At 41.0% G+C, this 14174-nt stretch overlaps 1 protein-coding gene across 3 annotated transcripts in view; it reads right to left on the bottom strand.

Moving 5' to 3' along the window:
* Positions 1 to 105: 105 nt before the first annotated feature.
* The window catches only part of sptbn4a (spectrin, beta, non-erythrocytic 4a), a 32160-nt gene continuing 18091 nt past the window's right edge, over positions 106 to 14174 (bottom strand). For all 3 annotated transcript variants that reach the window (XM_025910890.1, XM_005454585.4, XM_005454586.4), the window contains 12 exons: positions 12714 to 12959; positions 12442 to 12576; positions 12070 to 12311; positions 10807 to 10945; positions 10614 to 10698; positions 10114 to 10325; positions 8425 to 9770; positions 8238 to 8298; positions 7868 to 8136; positions 6996 to 7166; positions 6742 to 6784; positions 106 to 3523 (listed from right to left, as the gene is read on the bottom strand). In XM_025910890.1, coding sequence (XP_025766675.1) covers positions 3224 to 3523; positions 6742 to 6784; positions 6996 to 7166; positions 7868 to 8136; positions 8238 to 8298; positions 8425 to 9770; positions 10114 to 10325; positions 10614 to 10698; positions 10807 to 10945; positions 12070 to 12311; positions 12442 to 12576; positions 12714 to 12959 — 3249 coding nt within the window. In that variant the 3' untranslated portion in view covers positions 106 to 3223. The remainder of the gene's footprint in view (positions 3524 to 6741; positions 6785 to 6995; positions 7167 to 7867; positions 8137 to 8237; positions 8299 to 8424; positions 9771 to 10113; positions 10326 to 10613; positions 10699 to 10806; positions 10946 to 12069; positions 12312 to 12441; positions 12577 to 12713; positions 12960 to 14174) is intronic.

The raw sequence follows: 14174 nt of genomic DNA, 5'->3' as shown, positions 1-14174 counted from the left end.
CCGCTGCTCTTTCTCACCGTGCACAGGGCTGCACTTGAGTGCCAAAAAAAATTGCACAGACCTTTATTTTTACTCACATTAATTATTCACATTTGTCCATTTTTATTTTTTTTTTGATGCACCGTATGTTGCTTGGATAGGAGACCTTTAGTTGGTTGCTCTAAGAAAAAGCCAAGAATACAGTATACATCTTTTGTTGTTGTTGGTACTCTGGTTACTGTGTGTACAGAAGAAGATGTAAAGCATTTGGATAACTTCTCAGTATGGATACAGTCTGGAGCCCTTCAGCAACGATTCCTTCTTGCAGCAAAGTGTCAGTATGAAGGCTCCTGCAGCTCTTTCCCAGGAGGAGCGCAGTACACTCAAAGACTAACCCTATGTTTAATGAAGGTTTCAGCCATGTTTACATAATCCATAAATACTTTATTGTATGTTACTGTTATATGCAAATTACAACCACCACATTTGTTACACAACCTTAGAAGGCTTCAGCATGGAGAATATGAAGTTGTTACTGCTGCTGCTACCTTGTGACGATAATGCTCTGGCTTTTCAGCTCAACTCTGAGAAGAAAGGTGGTAATAAACCACTCATTTATCTTGTAGTTGAAATCAGTGTGTGGTGCCGGTGGGTGTGTGCGGGTATGCGTGTGTCCACATCAATTCCACGTCAAGTTTTGCATCAGCAAGTTTGGAGGTTTATTTAATGTCATAGCAGCAAGTTTTAATGTAAGGTAACAAAGACATACACACATGTAAGACCATCAATCAATGAAGGAAACAGATTTTTGCACATTTTTTTTCTCTTCAGTCACGTTTATGCTGCCTATTTAGTTCGTTGACTGCTGTAACATAGTGGAAAATACCCGCCCACCCCCCTCCCCCTATGTGTTTCATAAAAGTAATGGGAAGCAAACATTTCAAATGCACATGGTAAGGCAGGCTAAGTATCTGCCACGAATCAGAACAATCACAGCCACATGAAAATACCATAGCATCTAATTAGAGGACTGAGAATATGTATTGCAACGGCAGACGAGTGTCAGGTCAAACAAAACATTATTCATGATTAAAGGACCAACTGTTTCCTGCTGTTCCAGCAGATTTCATGACATGGCACTTATGTAAAAGCAAACAGTGTGTGACAAATAAAAAACAAAAGAACATTCACATTGTAGCACAACGTCTCTGTTCGCAATCTTGTAATGTGAAAGTGGACTTTTGGTGTTTTCAGAAAGGAAGACTGTTAAGAAGTCATTTTACACAACTGAAGAAGTGCAATTCGACAGTATGGAAAAAGATTTGTGCTGCGAGTCATTCTCACAGCACAAATTTCAGGAGATTCTCAGTTTCTCATTAGCTCCAAAATAAGCACTGTAAAGACTATTTGGCCCTACGTGTGTAAAAATAACTCACATATACGACAAACAAGCACTATTTTATAAAACAAAATAATCACTGTGATGACAAAATACTTTGATTCCCTGAGCAGCAGGTAGTGAACTGCCCAGGCTAATTGATCCTGTTGTGTGTGTAATCCATAAACTGAGCACACCTCCCACAGTAACACTGGCTACTCAATCAGCTAATATTACACGGGGCAACTCTTCAGTCTCATATGAATAAATATATGCGTATAAAAATACAACAAGCATACCTACAGTACACCTGCTGCTCTTCCCCAGTAAAACGTATTTAATACATCTAGATACTGGTGTACTTGTATATACACTGTGATAATTAATAGTGACTCCTAATTTGCATAATTTGTATTTAAATGTAATAAACATTAATATATTTGAGTGATGACTGCTTTTATTTGTGGATTAATACAAATGTTTTAATTTTTACCGATTCAGAGTATGGTTTTATTAGAGCACAGGTTTTATTGGTACACATACAAAGATAGGTCTATACACTTCATGACTTACATGTAACTCGTCTTTGACAAATAGATTCCAATTGGTTTGAAGGTCAAACGAAGGACAAAGGGTACAGAGAGGTCTCGTCTCTCACACACCTGCTCAGGTTTTGACATTATGGCGAGGGGGGTACCTGAAATCAGTACATTCTGTGGAAAAGAAATAGCAGTGATACAGTACAAACAGCAGCAGGGCCATTTGGCTTCTTCCTCTCATGCTTACTGCAGAGAGAACACAACTCTGCTTTTTCAAACAACCCTCTGGATTTTGAGAAGTCGACTATGACAGCAAATACAACCCACCCACTCGCTCACATTAGATTATTGCAATTTCAGTGCTGCCTGATTTATGCCAAGAACACAGAAATAAAGGCAAGTTTAACAGGTGCACTAAGACTATTTCATGCAATGTTCTGAATTTTCGTCATGTACACAAAGGCATCGTCTCAGGCTTAGTGTTACTTTGAGCATTGCCACTTTGAACATGCCTTGGGGTGATGGATCAGAATTTGAAGGGATGCTCTCCTCTGGACACGGATCGTTACGGATAAATCATAATGAGAATCAGAAGAAGTGAAAAAAAGAACTGTGGAAATGACACCAGTGAAGTCAGTTGGTAACACAAGCATTCCGTTATATTAAGATGAGTCAAAGCTAGCCATGTGTTGGGATTAAATGTCACTATGATTAGTATACAGATGTGTCAAGTGTTTAAGGTGCACAACTGCCTGGAGTAAGCTTACGTGGATGTGACAAAAAAATGAGAGAATTTACAGCTGCTTCTACATTACTTCTTATTTCCTTTCCCCCATTTCTCTCACCGACAAAGAGGAAACATAAAAAAGTATATTGCTTCAAAAACATTTTTCTTTTTTTACTATTGAGAAACATTTCATTCGCCACTTCTCAGGTTTGTCTAGATAGACAGAGCATTACATTATCAGTCAAAGATACATAAACAAAGATGCTGTGAATCCGAGAGATTAAACGATCAACAATAGGAAGTGACAGTGACTAATTCTTGGGACCATTTGTTGGAGTCTGTCTGCCTGTTTGTCCACGTGGCCGGCCTCTTATCTACCAGCAGGTGGCCCACCGCAAGCACTGATGTATTTCCTGGGTGATGGGGGAGAGGCTGAGAGATTAGTCTGTCACAGTTACAATAGTCAATCAAAGGACCGTGGCCTCGGTGTGTTCCAGCTGTGTGACCGAGGACCTGCAAACCTAACTGCACATGCTCTCCATCCATCCCTGCCTCCTATGCTGTTTGTCAGTGAGTAGCAGTAAAACAAAAAAGAGCTTCTCATTTGCTCTTTCCAGATGTGCTGGAGCCCCCCGCCCCACCCTCCAGCTTGTCAGCAATTTCAGATGTGTCTAACTTCTCAGAGCCGTCGCCTTTCTCTGACCTCTCCTTCTCAGACCTCTCCTCCCCCTCTACAAGCTCGGACCTCTCTGACCTGGCGTCTGCATCTCCCTCCGACTTCTCCTTCCTCTCAGAGCGGTCAGGATCCATAGATGAGGTGCCTGGCTTATCCCACTTGGCCATGGCCTCGTGTTCAGCTATACAGGTGGTGATAGTAGAAGTCCATGCCTTTAGGTCCTCCTACAGAGACCAGGATCAGACAGAGCTTATATAAGGAGTCTGCTCATCATACAACGCTTTTTCCTCTTTGCATTTGATTCATTGTGTGGTTTGGGATTTACACATCTCATTTTTACGCATCCAAATCTGAGCCTGGAGCAGATATATGCAAACCATCCAGCTGAAACGCTACATTTCCTTTATTTGAATAAAGTGTCTTCAGGTGGGAAACAATGTAATCAAATTTGCCTCTGACTGAAGGTTGCACCTCTTCTTATTACATCAGTGGTTTGTGGCTTTGTGCCGCACCTCATTCACACAAACCGAACCCATCAATTACTAAGTGGAAAGAGTTCAAACTATAAAGACAGAACCAAGAGTAGAAGAAGTATTTAGGTCCTGTACATGCAAACTACTGCAAGAATGTAAAATGAAGTATTTTCATTTCATTTACTTAGAATTACACTTGATCTAAGGGACTGAGAGATGGTTAATGTGACCAAAATAACTAAACAAAAGTTACAGGAAAATCTGTATTTTTAGGTATTTTGGGGAGGTGTAAAACTAGTGTAATCTAATTACAAATTTGACGAAAGGTCCTGCACAATTTTTTGTGACATATATATATAATAACACAGAATATTATCTCATCTGAAAAGTGAATCTTTTCACAGAACTAAATGCCATCCTATGAAAAACTACACCTCATGATTCAGCAGCCTGTAGAACACATTAGCTGCTGTAACTGGAAATAATCATTTACAGTTTGACTTTATCATTCTCTGTTATTGTTGTGGATGATTATTTCCGGCTGCTCCTGGGATCATTGTCCTGTTGCATGACCCAATTTGAGTCAGGCTTTAGTGGTTGGACACATGAGCTCATAATTGACTCTAGAATATTCTGGGATACGACTCAACTCAAAGTGTTCACATCCCATAACTGCAAAACAACTTCAAAACATTTGGAAATGGCTTCATAACCATTCCAAGAATGATGGGCACCAGTAATTATTTCACTAAGATCATTACTGATGTCTTTCCCTTTTTGTGTTAACATGTACTTAAATGGTCTAAACAGTCAAAACGTCGGTATTTATAGAGCTGTTCACACTTGCTCAAGATCTATTAATCTATTAACACATTTGATTAGCAGGACCTGGCTGCTACCTACCCTCTTAGTTCATATGGAAGCAGTAACAGTGTACTTGTTTATAGCTCATCTGAGGTTGTATTTGCCTGATTTTAATACCTAGTATGGAACAGATTATTTTTATTATGTCCTGTTCTTATATGTAAAACTACTTTGTTTTTACAATGACTGTATGTAACCAGAGGGATAAGGGTTGACATAAATACTACACTTCCTAAGGAAATTATGTAGCTGCAGTTGCTTCAAGACAGTAACAGTAACAGACTGAACTAATTAAATAACACAATATATTACAAAGTTTACAAAATATAAGGAATAGCTCTAATATATACAAATACCTCAGTTATAAATATCCAGAATATTACAGAGGTTAAATATATATGATTGACATTTTGCTCTAACATGTAAAACTTTGTTATTTGTTATTTTCACTGCAGAGCGTGTGCAAAAGGGTGTAACTATTGCACTGTGTACTGTGCATTAGATGGAGGAGTTGTACAAGGAGATAACCACAGGCAGGAATGATTTCCTGTGTCGCTCACTGGTGCATTTGTGTCTCTTACCCAACGTGCTCCTCTATTCTGTCCTTGTGTGATTTTGGTAATCCAGTGGGATTAAAAAGAGACAAACTGGTAATATTATAATCAAAATGTGTGAAAATGTGTTGGATACAAATGAAAGAAACGTCATTCTGTTATCTGTGAAGTTCCAATAACAAACCAAAACCAACATTTCTGTTGTTCCACATACACATGTGGCCAGACGTTTACATAGACTCATCATGGGTATGAATGTTATGGTAATTTTGGACTTTTAATGATTTTATCGAACTCTTGAACTTTTTCCAGGGTGGAATGATTATACAGCATACATCTTCATTGACTTTAAAAACAACAACTAGGTTCAGAAATGACACATTTTCTCTGATGAGAACATCCAAAATGATAAATACAGGCTCATATACATACATACACCCCTGCTAATATTTAGTTAAATATCCCTTAGCAAGCTGCAGTCCAACCAGATGGGTTTTGTGGCTGGACATCAGATCTGGTCAGAGCCTTGGGAAGACCATTCCAGAAGCTTAGTGTCCGCCCGCTTATCTAGTCCAAAATCACTTTAATGTATGTTTGGGATCACCCAATTGTTTCCAAGCTTCAAGTTGAGTTTAAAGATGCTGATTTTGGAGTAGGGGCTTCTTTCTTGGTCAGTATCCTATTAGTCTAGTGGAGACACATCTGAATAACTTGTATTTACGTACAATTGTTTAAACTGATAATCTTGGAATGTGCTGTTGTTTAGAAATGCTTGTGTAAATTTTCAATCCTCATTTTTAGATATTTACCATGTTCCTTGGACTTTCCAGTTGTTACAAGTATCGGTCAATCCAATGAGTGATGCCAAACTAATCCTTTTTATGCTGGTAAAGAGAATCTACCAACCAGTCATGATCACTAATGAGAATTTAATAGTCCTTGACCTATCAAGTTAAGACATTGTAGAGTCTTCAGCACCACTCATTAAAAGGTTTAAAGTGAACTTATAGGTATGATTTTGACAATTTTGAAAATAAAAATCCAAAAGCATTCAAACTTGTGCTCTCAATTTTTGCCTTTTAATATCATTAAAGACGCATGCTGTATAATCGTTCCACCCTGAAAAAAATAACAACAACAATAACAACAAGAAATTGAATTGAAAGCCCAAAATGACCATGCCATTCATCCCCAAGGTGAGTGTGAATGTACATTTCTAGCCACAACTTTATATAGTATCTACCTGAAAAAGGGATTTTCTAAAACAGCTTGACACTGTATTTTTAAACAAATGTTATTGAAACTGGAGTAAATAGTTGATTTGTTCAGCATTTTTTGAGTCTGGTAGCAGGGCGACCTGTGCAAATCTGACTGAAATTAGTGCCCATGTTCATCTTCAAGATAATGAAGGAAGGAGCCAGCCGGTGCAATGCTGTAGATTACTACTTAAATCTAAATCATTTTTGCAGAACAATGAGCAAATACATTTATTGATGATTTTGGTCTTTTCATGAGGTTAATTGACCTTACCAAGTTACAAATGTATCTTACCTCATCTTTTGCATGAAATACGAAGTTGTTTCCATCGTTCACTCTGTTGCACAGAAAATCAGTAGGGACTTGTCAGTTTTTATGCATTTGCATGTATTTTATAGCCACGTGGTTAATCAATAATTTAAAATCTTTTAAAAGGCAATAACCTTTAAAGACATATTACACTTTTCAAAATAAATTCAGTAAAACCACAATTTGAAATCACAGTTACTGGCAATAAAATTTGCCATAATAATATGAATAATTCTTACTGAAGGATGAAGACATTTTTCTTCTTCTTGTATCCCATCGACGGATCAAATGAGCAGTTACTAAGGTCAACAGGAGGCTCTCCGTTGTATGTTGTGTTGTGGTTCCTGGCATCCTTATAGAAGGTCAGCTTTCCATCTTTCAGGACACAATATACGTTCACCCAGGACTTGCTGGAAAATCACAATGAGACATCTTTTAATAGACTGATGTGTAATGCATTTCTGCAGATAAGTTGGGTCACATCAGTTATCTTTGTTTCAAACAATGCACATTTAAAATTTAGAATAACTAATAAAAATCAATGGAAATTTGCAATCAATCTGTCGAGCTCTCTGTTTTCCCAAATCAAATATGCTGTTAACAGAGATAAACCAATGGAATCAAACATGCAAATAAATCTTTGCAAAATCCTCTCTGCTGGTTTTTGAGGCAAAAATATTTAACTGTCCAAAAACATATTGATCTAACTATACTGTCGCTCAGTGTCATATCACATATATAGTGTGACTGATAAGGACTGAAAGCTAACCGTCTGTGGTTTCTTCAAAGTTCATGACACAACATGCTAACATTGATAGGATTGATAACATGATGGCTGGATCCGACTGAGGTCAGTTTAATAAATTAATCTTCAATGAAGACAATCAACTCACTTTTGCCAAAGATAGTAACGACAGTGAGCATGAAGGTTGCTTCTAGACAACCTGCCTTCCTTTCTCAAACACAAACGTAATACCCTGCTGACTGAAACCAAAAGCTATTTGACCTGGTTTGCACAGTTTCCCATAGTTTGCAAATCTTTGATCAGACCTTTAAACAGGCAATTGTTATTACTGGGGTGGTGCTTGTCTTTTGTTCATGACTTCTTTACCTGTTTGGGCTTCTCTGCTGAGCTTCAAGGTCAGAGCTGGTGGCCTTTTTCCGGTAGAGGGAACCTTCGTTGTGGGCAGTGTGTGAAGGCGGCTGGGGTGTTGTTGGGGCTCCAGTTGCCGGGGCTGAGCGAGATCGTCGAGTCTCCTCAGGCTCTTTTGGACGGGGCCTTCTCCTTGGTTTGGGACGGTCTCGGGCGCGAGGACGTCCATCAAAACGGGTCACAGGTGCTGAGAGGCTGCTAGGAGGTCGATAAGGCTCTCCTCGTGCCTGAAAAACCCGATAACAAAAGAGAGAATATTGCATGTATACATAATTTAAAATAAACTGACACCACAATACTGTGGTGTGCAATATGTAAACTAACTCACATGTGCGGCCTCTCTCTCCTGGACCTGCTCTACAATCTCTGCCATGGTATTTCTCTTCTCCCTGGAGGGACAGCAGACATGAGTCACCCACACAGCAAACACAGTCGTTATGTAACCTCCAAATGATAAAGATCATGCTGGACAGTGCTGACTGAGCAAACTGTAAAGAAACCACTCATTCACATACCCTGAGCGTTTGTCAGAGCCCTCCTTAGCAGAGCCCTCCAGGTCACTCGAGTCCTGCCTCTGCAGCCTCTGCTTGCCGCTCCCCTCCTGTTCGCTAGATGACTGCCTCTCCAGGCGCCTCCGATAACGCTCCTGCCGCACAATCAGCGGAAGCTCATTCAGCCTCGCTTGAATTTCCTGTTCGCTGGAGGTCTGCCTGCCCAGCTTATACTCCCTTTCTCTCCTCAGATGGTCCATCTGAGGGTCAGAGCGGCTGCCACGGGGATCTCTCTGGAGGCGGCCGTGGAGGAGCTCCAGCCCTGACTCTGGCCCCATCATGTCTGCCATTGGGATGTCGCCAAACTGTTCACGCTGCACTCTGCTGGCTTCGAGAAGAGGGTTTACAGCCTTGTGGATGTGGTTGATTCTAGGCTGCATGAAGTCAGCTTTCAGGTGCTGCCATGCATATGCCATTTTAGGGTCCATGATGCCACCACTCTGTGCCAGATATCCAGAGCTGCCCAGGCTTCCACTGCTGTAATGATTTTGTGCCAGATAGCCTGAGCTACCCAATCCGCCAGCGCTCTGATAATTCTGTGCCAGGTATCCAGAACTCCCCATATTAGACTGCTGTGCCAAAAACCCAGAACTTCCCATATTGGGCTGTTGTGCCAAATACCCAGAACTTCCCATGTTGGACGGTTGTGCCAAATATCCTGAACTCCCTAAATTTGGCTGCTGTCCCAAATATCCGGAAGTCCCTATATTTTGTGGTTGCGCCAGATATCCAGAACTGCCCATATTCTGCTGAGACAGAAAGCCCGGGCTTCCCATACCTCCACTGCCTGGCTGCTGAGCTAGGTTGCCTGAACTTCCTAACCTGCCACTGCCCAGATGATTCTGCATCCCACCCATGCTCCCAGTAGTTAGTCCAAAGTACCCAGAGCTTTCTGCGCTACAAGCAGTTTGATGGTTCAAACCGAGATAGGTGGAGGTGTCTGCTCCACCACTCTGAGATGTCAGTGCTGAGAAACCAGAGTCACTCCCAGCTCCGGCTGCCTGGTGGTTCATCCCAAGGTAAGAAGTACCTATCAACTTCCCGCTGCCCTGATCCAGTCCGTGGTAGCCTGATCCATTTATAACTGGACTAAAGCTGGCCAGTGCTGAAGACAGTCTCTGGCTTGCAGAGGTGGCACCCAGATCCAAACTGGGCTGCAATGGTTTGGGTTCAATTTGGGCCTGTACCGTCTGCCTTAGGAAAGAAGAGGTAGCACTGGTTGAGGGAACACTAGGAGTCAGGCAAGATAACGGGAACATCCTTCGGCTGGAGAGCGGGGTCCTTTTCTCCTCCTCTTTTTTCTTCTCAGCCTAGAGAGAGAGTTAGCTACATAACTAATAGCACCACATAAACTCGATTAAAACCACATTTTATGCAATGGTTCCAAAAAATGCAGGTAAAGCTAGTGATTTGTTCATTTCAAACATATGCCAGACAAAACACTAAGCAATGTAGCGCAGAAGGCAGACTGGGTGCAGTGGGATTAGGGTACACCACATGCACTTAATGTCACGAGACAGATTAAAGCCTGTGATGATGCAAACTCATGGTATGCGCCCATGCCTGCTAAGCAAACACAACACGTAGTCACTTTTCTTTTAAAAACTGTGACTCCGACAAACTGATTAATTATTTATCTACAGTCAAGCTTACAGCAGAAAGCTGGCGCAGGGAGCTGAAGCGTTCTTTCCAGGTTACAGCAGCCTTGCGGAAGGCCTCGTGGCGAAGGATGAGCTGCTCAACCTCGTCAGTTTGGGCTTGGGCTACTCCTCCCTCTTGATGCCTGGTAGTGATCAGCGGCTCCTTAGCCTTTAGCCAGGCTTCCGCTTTTACTGTCTCCTGGGCAAACTGGAATTTTTCTTGCTCTGGAAGTGACAGAAGACCAACCACTCTGTTACCAACTCACTACATGCTTGTTTTATTAGGGAATTTTATCATTTATGTTACAGCTTGGATTTTAGTCTTTTTCGTTGAATTGTGTTGAGAGTGAATCTGTAATGTCAGCTCAACCAGAAAAGAACAGTAAGATCCATGCATGATTCATGATATATTAAATGCACATAGCAGCATCAAAGGGAAAAACATTTATAGTTTAGGCCCATTTAACAGAGTGTTTTGTTAAGTATTCACTATTAAGTATTCTATTTACTTACTGCGCTGCAGCCGTTCCTGGTGTTTGTCCCATTTTTCAACAAGATCCTTCTGCTTAGTCAGAAGACTGTCCAACTTCTCTTTTATCTGCAGTGACAGGCAGGTTGGTTTCATGGCAACATATTAATACATAAAGTAATTGTATGATTTTTATATATTCTCATATTAACAGTGTGAATATTTTTTTTGTCAGACCTCCTCTGAAGCAGGGTTGCCAGCAGCAATCAGGATCTTGCCGAGATCTGCACACTGCTGTATGGTCTTGCTGCGGCCGTCTATTTTGGCTTTCAGCTCCTGGTGTTGTCTCATCATCCCCTCCAGAGCTGTCAGATCCCTGAGGCACACAGATCAGTTTATTCTGGTTACATTAACCCCGTCACAAAATATTTTTTAAAAGGAATCCTGACAGTTCTTGTTCTTAAACAGTTGTTTAACAGCCATATTATTCTCCTTATTTAGCAATATTAGTGATGTGATTCTATTGGCAGCAAATCTGTCAAAGAGCAAAAGATTGCCAAAGGGTCTCATGTACTAGCCGTGTATATGAATGATTCACACAAAAATCAGTGATTGACCAATATTATATTGGCATATTATATCATACCAGAATTTGTTTTTACTTTACAAACAAATGATCCAGAAGGAGGGACACAGTATTGTCAGGCTGTATCATACCAGCCTTCAATTATTACCTGGATGAGTGTGAAAACATTCTTACCCTGCACCAGACACTCTCTATGGACTGAGTGAAAAAAATTGGGTGTCAAAGTGAATATGAGAAAAACTAGCAGACTGCATGAAGAGGAACAAGAGGAAGACGAAGAATTAGAAGAAGAATTAGAAGAAGAAAAAGAAGAAAAAGACAGGTGGACAAGGAGCACACGATCTTATAGCCAGAGATGAAAACAAAAATAATTTTCAAGGGATTGTGCCAAAAAATGACACTGTAAGTGATGAGAAAAAAGGATGGTGGGCATCAAAAGTTGAGGAAGGCTCAATTTTTATAGAGGCATAAAAATGTTAGCTGCATCGAAACACACTACATGTGCATATGTTTTGCCATCTTTGTGGGTCCCATAGTGCTGTATGTTCATGCATATGCTGATACGTGGTCATCTACTGGAAGATTTCAGGCCAAATATGAAAATACTGCAAGTTGCACAGTGGTACTGGTTGGGAACATGACAAAAAAGGCAGTGATTAGAGTGTCAACCTGAGAAAACCCCCCAATAAAAAACAAAAACAAATGGTGAAGCAGGTGTCATATGAAATTAGGTCAAAGCGGCACAGAAGACAGTATTAACATTTTGTCTTCAATGACCATATTAGACCACAGAAACTTGGTTTAACTGAACACAGGCAAAAATGCACTCTGTACTCCGTCTACCAAGCTGTAATGCATCTTTTCCAAACTGTAATAAAGGAGAGCCATACCTTAACAAGCATATGCTACCTTACCTTGGCTCATCCCATCCTATCTGGCCCATGATTCCTTCCATCCACATTAGGTTTTCACGCACCACTGAGAAGAACTGGACCTTATCAGTTACTGAAGTCACTTGGACACGACTGGCCTCACAAGAGCTCAGCAGCTCCTTCCATGCATCCATCACTTGCTGTTCTTTGACCATAATAGCCTCAGCCTTCTCACCAGCATAGATGGTCCTCAGCTGGGCAGCATTCTCCTGCAGCTGCCTCACCTGCATAAAGACATGCGTCACTCTGTTTAATTAATAAAAGATTAGCCTTAGTTTTTACTCAAAGTTTGCTTTGTCTATGACGTATAATGTATTTTGTGACAAACATAAGTTTGGTGAGTATGTAACTTGCCTGTGCAACTAGAAGTTGAAGGGCATGCTCAAAAGAGTGCATGAGTCTCTGCAGGGTGGCTGGATTGGTAATGTTGGCTTGGCACGCCCTCACCTCTGGCAGCTGCTTCATCTTCCCTGCGATCTGAGCCAAGACCTACAACACAGGACAACGCTGTCATCATGAGTGCTTTAAAAATAGAAGCTGCAACTCACGCCCAGACAGTCTACCTGTAATGTTGAGGAAGAACAGGGCACACCTGAGTCACTGTCTGATATCTGATTTGACCCTACCTCCTTGCAGTCGGTGAAAAACTTGTGCAGCTGGTGCGATGCTGCCAGCATTTGTCTGCGGGTCTCCATCAGCTCCAGCAGGTCAGCCCACGACTCATTCAGTCCGTCTTTCCACTCAGCAATCGTGGCCGCGTCTGAGTGGCCACAGTCTATCATCTCGTTCACCATTTTGTTCACTTGCTCCATGCGCTGCTGGCCAATGCTGTTGGTTTCTGATGCAAACTTGGTGAACCTCTCCTGAAGGACCTGAAACGCAAATAAACAACACAACGCTACAGAGACTCACACAAACATGAATCATTCTTTATTCTCATATAGAAGTAATGTAATCAGTCATATTGTCTGCAGTGGATGATTTCCACTCTGCAAATACAGAATGCTTTCTCCCGTCCTGACAAAAAAGTTCCTCATCAAAAATGTCTCCAATGCACGTTAAAGGAAAACCAAGTGTATCCTATCAATGCAAAACATGTTTGTTAAATAAATCTGTTTAGTGACTGAGCAGCTGATTAAAACTGGACCAAATATTCTTGCACCACGTCCAGAGAATCCTTACAGGCCATGGTGCCGCTCTGCAGTTCAGCCCATTTAAGACAACTTTTCTCTGATTAGCTGTCCCAGACAGAAAGAACACATGAAAAAGAGGTGGGTGGTGCTGTTGTGCTGATTAATTTTCCAAACTCAAATGAAAGTTACACGGTGTAAAGTTTTCACCACAAGATGTCAGTAAATTGCAGATTGAAGTCCACTGAGTTTGCTTTCTTACCCCTCCCAATTCAAGCGTATGATCCTAGCTATGGCCATGGCTGCTGGTGGACAAACATGTGGTAGTCAGCCAAGAGAGATCAAAGTTGAAATACAATATACATCTGTCTCCTTTATGGTATACACTGTATAAGTATTCACCCAACCATCCAAATCATTGAATTCTGATGTTCCAATAACTTTCATGGCCACAGGTGTATAAAATTAAGCACCCAGGCATGCAGCGTGCTTCTACAAAAATCAGAGAAAGAATGGGAGCTCAGGAGCTCAGTGAATTCCCGTATGGTACTGCATTAGGATGCCACCTGTGCAGTTGTGAAATTTTCTATGGGCTCAAATTGTGGTCATAAATATTTTGTACTTGTAAATCAGGATTTGTATGTGTAAAAAGAATTTGTGTGTGTGTAAAAAAGATTTGTGTGTGGCCAAAAACTACATGTGAAACTCTGCACTCAAGTTTCAAGTTACAAGTATGAATTTTGACCCCATTTTTCTTCCTTTCATCTGATTGGTCAATGTCATGTCAATCACAAATTTGTAAATCAAAAACTGATTTACAAGTACAAAATATTTATGACCACAATTTGAGCCCATAATTTTCTTGCTACTTAATAATCCACAGTCAGCGAAAGGGAACAACGAATGAAGCAGCTAAGTGGTAAGATCCCAGAACAGGGTCAGCAGAGGTGCACAGTA

The sequence above is a fragment of the Oreochromis niloticus genome, linkage group LG10 (assembly GCF_001858045.2).
Source record: "Oreochromis niloticus isolate F11D_XX linkage group LG10, O_niloticus_UMD_NMBU, whole genome shotgun sequence".
Lineage (NCBI taxonomy): Eukaryota > Metazoa > Chordata > Actinopteri > Cichliformes > Cichlidae > Oreochromis > Oreochromis niloticus.
Note: the sequence above shows the minus strand (reverse complement) of the source record. Positions and strands in the feature narration are given on the sequence as shown.